The sequence below is a fragment of the Glycine max genome, chromosome 18 (genome assembly GCF_000004515.6).
Source record: "Glycine max cultivar Williams 82 chromosome 18, Glycine_max_v4.0, whole genome shotgun sequence".
Lineage (NCBI taxonomy): Eukaryota > Viridiplantae > Streptophyta > Magnoliopsida > Fabales > Fabaceae > Glycine > Glycine max.
Genome location: NC_038254.2, coordinates 49,552,599 through 49,558,819, shown reverse-complemented (window position 1 = coordinate 49,558,819; position 6,221 = coordinate 49,552,599). Strand labels below are relative to the sequence as shown.

The 6,221-nt window shown below is 31.8% G+C and overlaps 1 protein-coding gene across 1 annotated transcript; it reads right to left on the bottom strand.

Annotated features, from left to right (window-relative positions):
* Positions 1-1,869: 1,869 nt before the first annotated feature.
* LOC100814996 (patellin-6) lies at positions 1,870-5,554 on the bottom strand. The gene is made up of 4 exons (XM_006602626.4): positions 4,433-5,554; positions 3,234-3,358; positions 2,773-2,914; positions 1,870-2,396 (listed from the first exon to the last, which is right to left on the bottom strand). Exons 1-4 carry the CDS (start codon positions 5,180-5,182, stop codon positions 2,106-2,108), a joined length of 1,308 nt encoding a protein of 435 aa, XP_006602689.1. The 5' UTR covers positions 5,183-5,554; the 3' UTR covers positions 1,870-2,105.
* Between the last annotated feature and the right edge of the window lie 667 nt (positions 5,555-6,221).

The window sequence follows — 6,221 nt, the reverse complement described above, 5'->3', positions numbered from 1 at the left end:
ACTATGTATCAATTAGGCCAAACCTCATTGATATGCTCAAAATTGTTTATTATATTGAAGTATAATCAGTTATATGGACTGAATACAAAGTTAGGGTCAACACATCATATACTACATCATATAGAACACAACACATGCTCCAATGAAATGCTGGGCATCATGTGAATAAATCTGAAAGAAGGAACTGCTGCTGCTGTTTTCCTAATATAGAAATATTCGGCTAAATAAAGTAATTCATTTCAGCCTAGACAGTATTTTGTACCATTTTTCTTACTATAAGACGGAAAACTGAACATCATAAACCCTTGAAACATGGAACTCTCAGCAGCTGCTCAGCAAAATAATCCAACCAACAAATCAACATTCAATTCTATTCAATGTTCTGCTGATTTTTTTCCCTTGGTAAAATCGTACAGGGGCATGACTCAGTCTTTTATTGTTGAGAATAATAATCAAATTTTCGTTAACAAAAAAAGATAATCATATTTTCACTCTTTTTTTCACTATGCGTCTAGCAACACAGATTAAAAAAAAAAAACAAAAACAAAGGGAAGTATACTATGAGATTGGTAATGTGATAGTGAAAATTTAAAATAAAAAATAAAAAATATTGTAAAAATAACATGTGAAAATATCATTACTCTCAGAAAACGGAATGCATTCACTTTACTATATACTAGTCCCTGAGAAATATGACTATGAACCGTTTGAATATAACTCATAAAAGCTTATTGAAACTTCTCATCATTTATATATGTACTTTTATACTTTTTATTTTTTTGTAAATAGTGTTTCAATAAATATATCGTATCACCTTGTTAAGTCTTAAAAATACTTGAGTCATAGTGCTTCTGGAAAAGCAGTCCGCATGTGGGTACTTGCTATAAATTTTCCTCTGAAACATCTAGGTTAACACTTAACAGAGTGTAAAGAATGCAAGGAATTAAGACGTTATATGCAGGGTTAATTTGTTTTACACCCAAAATTATTTTTTTACACGGTGTGTATTTTGATATAAAATCTATGATTAAACGCCATTTGAGTATATAACTCAATTGAGATGACCAGTTTAAAATTATTTTACTAAACTTTAAATCAAAACAGGCACGGAATATATAGAGTATTCCATATTTCGCCATTAAAAAAGTTTCATCAGTTAAATTTTTAACTTTTTTAAATAGACAAATTTGTCAAAATCATTTTTGTATAATAATTTAATTCTATCAAATACATCAGCATACAAAATTTAGATTTTTATATAGAAAATTCAGACCAAAATAATTACAAACAACTATCAATCTTGTAAATTCCAAACTTTAAGAAATAAAATGGACTTTTACTTAGAAGTAAAAGAAAACAATTCATAAAAAGTATAAAATACAATAAAAAAAACAAATGAAATACTATTTTAAAAATACACAATCTTAATTTAATACTACCAGATATTTTAAAAACTGATTTCATATACTTACTATATATAATTTTTTGATTTTGATTTTTATAATCTCAATTTTTTTTACAGATTTATTATCTCAATTTTAATCACTCCATTTACAAAGGATGAATATTCATTCACCAAACCATAGCAGAATGCAGACATCACCATAAATACAATAGACAAGGAAAGATGCTACACCATTCAATTTCAAGTTCCAGAGCCCGTGAACTCTTCAATGGACCATCATCACCGTTCATCTTGCATGGACCATAACATAATATCAAATCAAAACCGTCAAGGGCAGGTAAAGGTCCATCCCCACTCAATTCAATTCACTTCTCTTCTGGGAACAAAACTAAAGTACTTTCCCACACATGCTAAATAACAATACAATACCCTCTGACAAAAGTAATCACCAATTCACCACATCATGCCCAAATAGTAAAATGTATTATAATAAGCAAAGCCACTTGCTTTTTCATATGTACCAAATCACCATGCTATAGCACGTTTTTTCCCCTCATTTTTTTACATTACACTAATACAATAGTACTAAGTACCTTTAAGTTGGCTCAAACAAAGTTCAGAATCATAAGTTCATAACCGAAGAGAGTTAAGACTTATAATTAACTTCAAAGCATATAAAGATCATATATGGTTCCTACAATCATTTAGGGCTTAATTGCACCTCAGATGGTGTTGGTGTGCTGGATTTGCGCACAAAATAGCGATAAGCAGCAACTTTTTTCTTCCTTGAGGCAGAGTTATCAACAGAGAGTACCATTTTGCCAGCTTCTTTTGATGTGAAAGAGTTATGGATTGCTTCTTCTGTGGCCTCAATCTTCCTTGCCTTATCAACTGCTAAGGTGTAGCTACCTTGTGCAATTGGGACAAATTCAGCACTATACTCCAAGTCCCAGCCTCCCACCACAATATCCCAAGTGATAGTTGCACCACTCTGTCCCAGTGTCACCCAATAACAAGCAATAAACAAATCCTTTAGAAAAAATAGGTTATAATACAATTTTATATTATTATTCTATCACAAATCATCATGCATTGTATGTTTGACTATCAAAGACTAATTGATAGTGTAAAAGTTTACAATGAGAATGCATAGCCATTAAACTTAATCTTTTAATCTTTTCCTTAAAGTATTTGTTATAAACGTCAATAATTTTACTATACATTACATTAAACTATAATTTATGAATAAATTACAATGTAAAAAACTTCGTAATATTTTTTAACCTGAAAAATCAAAACCAAAAATAAGAAACAATTATAATTCTCACAAGGGTAAATGAAACGGAGGAAGATTAGAACATTGTTACCTCAATTCCTTCTATTTGTATGTTCACTATCTCTCCTCCTTTAACTGTGAACTCAGAAGCAGGTTTTGGGGGACCATTCTCCAAATCGCTTGGTCGACTCAATCCACCATACCGAACAGGAATATTCTCGGGCCTTATAAATCTGAACAAAGGACAATAACCCCATCTTAGAATACAAAACACCAAAAGATATATTGTGGGGTAAGAGACATTTTGTTTGATACATGTGTAGTGTATGTAACACAAAAAAAATCAAGGATAGACAACTTCAATTTAAAATATAAAATAATGAATAAAATAAAACTCAAGACAAAACTTTACTGTAGATAAGAAAGCTGAGAGCCATTGTGAAATCTTTCTACATAGACGAAAATTAGCAGAAAGAAGAACCCATTTCAAAACCAAAATTTTCTGACCCAATAGGAGAATAAACAAAATAACAACCCATTAATTAGACTAACTTGTAGAGTGTCTCGGCAGCATTTCCTTCCTTAGAGATCACAAACTTGCTCTTAGTTCTCTGGGTCAGAAACGGACTGAACATTGAATACAACACACTGAAGTACCATGGCACATTGATGAAAATCTGAAAGCAAGAAAATGAGAAAAGAAAAAGTAGTGAAATTCCCATCACACCAAAACCAAAAAGGTGGATATAGATAACAAGCAAACAACCATGGGCCCTTTTTGGACAAAGAATGCCTAGATAAAAAGAATTAAACTTCTGTCCTAAGTGAAAATCAACTTAAAATAATATTAAAAAATTCTATAGAAGTTAATGCACATAAGTTGGTTTTGTTATAAGGCTTTAAATTGTGGTTGCTTGTCACGTTCCCCAATATTGTCTCTTGCAGGAAATTATAGATAAATGCAGTTTATGTATCGAAAATACTCCAAATACCTTCACATTGCAAACCATTCTTTAAAACTTTGATTTTTTATTTATTTAACTTGGTAGAAATTTTTAAAATTTAGGAAAGATGTTTAACTTATTCTATTTTTCTTATTACTATAATATAGGTACCAAGTGTTGCTTTTTATCCGCAAATGATAGTTGTTATTATTTTTTAGCGACAGAGATTCCAACCCACAATCTCTTTTCCTTTTCCTTCCCCTTCAACCACTAAATTAACCTTAATACCCCAGATAATCGTTTTCTTAACTGCTAAAGGAAACCTATATGACTACCTTCAGTAAGATCTCATCTCAACCATATTTTTTTCCAAGAACTAAACCTTACCTAAGGAATCTGAGATCAGTTAACCCCAAACAAACATAATGTTGGTTAATTAAATCATTCAACTTTAAAAAGTTCTCATGCATTTCCAAGTAAAAAAAATCTGAGAACAATGTACTCCCTTAGGACTTGAATATAAACAACAGAAGTCTCTTAATTTTTTTTTATCTAAATATAAGTAGCGAATCTGAATTATCTATGTCGTATTTAATGAAACTCTCTCCAGAATATCCTTCATTCATTTAATAAGACCATAATTTGTTTTTCATGCTTATATATCAAACTCCAACGAAAGATAATTTAAGAAAAAATTTATCTTTTAATTGAAAAAAACACAATTTAATAGAGTTAACTAAACTTCTTAATCAGTATGAATTTGGTTATCCTGGAACAGAGACAGAGACAGGGGGAGGGAGCATATACCTTGCGAGCCACCATTTCAGGATAGTTATCCTGGAACAGAGACAGAATCTGGTTAGAAGCAATTCTTAGCTCCCTCTTGGGCATGTCTTTAAGGTCCGTAACCTGAATGAGAGAATTAACCCCACCGGGCTTGAAGTGTAGCATCCTCACCCCTCTCTCCAGCACCTGCACCCTCCACCGCAAGAACTTCTTCAGCTTCTCCTCGTCCCCGAAAACATTCTCGTACATCTCCCTATCCTTGAACACCCCGTAGGCGTTGTAGCACACGGGGTGTCCCTCTCTGTCATAGCCATGGGTATAGGCTACAACCCCTTCAAGTTCCTTGAACCCACCGAGCTCCTCGTCGACAATGTTGTCAGCTCCGAACTCGGTCCTCCATGAGAGGCACTTGAGGAGCATGGAGAGGGCGTCGTGGACCCTGAAGTCACGGGCTCGGAGGAACTTGAGGAGGATGACGTCGGCGTTGTCGGCGTTGTTGTTGTTGAGTAAAGGAACGCCCCACATGGAAGGGGTGGAAGAATAAGAAGATTGGAGTTTGTTCTTGAGGTCTTGGAGGGCTTTTTTCTCGGAGGATTTGAGGTGGGAGATGTAGTAGGTGTCTTCCTTGAAGGAAGGTGTTGAAGACATGATGAAGGAAGTGAGTGTGGTTTTCTTGAAGAAGGGCTTTGGAGATGCTTCTGGAAGGTCTTGGAAGGGTGTGCTGGTGTCCATTGGTGGTGAATGAGGGAGACCCAGATGGAATCTCTGCATGGGAATGGGGAATATGGGGTGATTTGAAGGTGGGCTTGTTGGTTTTGTGCCAAAGTTCTCAGCTTTTTTGGGCTTGGTTCTCTCTGTGGAGTGGCTTCGAGTTGAGCTTGAAGTTGAAGGTGTGAAAGCGAATTTGAAAAGGGAGGAGAGAGTGAAGGCACGCGCTGGTGTAGTAGCTAGGAGTGGAGGGTTTCCAACTTTCAAACCGAGCGCAGTTGGAAAGTGATTGGGGCAGACACCGCTTTGTCTTGCAGTTGCAGCATGTTTACTGTTTACATTTCTCTCTTTTTTTAAATTATGGTTGAATTAATTTGAAAGTGTTCTTTTTGAAAATGGTTTTTTTAACTTTTATCATTTATATTTTAATTTTTTTTATATATATTTTTGAAAGTGATTTTTTTATTTTATATTTTAATTTTTTTAATCCTTATTTAATTCTATTTTAATCTTTATCATTAAAATATGAGTAATATTATCAATTATAATTAACTATAAAAATATTTTATATTTTAATTAATTATAAAAAGTAATTAAAATATAAATTATAAGAACTAAAAATATCATTTTTAAATTATAAAGATTAAAAAAATACTTTTAAACTACATAGATTAAAAAAGAATTAAAATATAAACTAAAATTAAAAAAATCACTTAAAAAAATGAGTAATTTAAGCTTTTATTAACAAGTATCCATTCAACATAAATTTAAAATAGTTGCTTATTTTTTAGATATTGTTATTTTTTTTTCTATTGAGAGTGATTTACCGGTCAAATTAGATACTTTAAAATTAAGTTTCATTTGCTTATATAAATAGTAGTTATTTATGAGTAAAATAATATTTTTTTTACCGTTTAAGAATAATACAAAGAGATAATTTAATAGTTTTTTAAAATTATATTAATAGAATAAAATATATATGAATTATTTAACTATAATATAATATTGTAGGAATCAATTAACATAAGATAAATTACTCAAAATTAATTGCTTAAATTATACTCATTGGAAATGCTCTTAAGAAACTAAAAGAAGAAAAAAA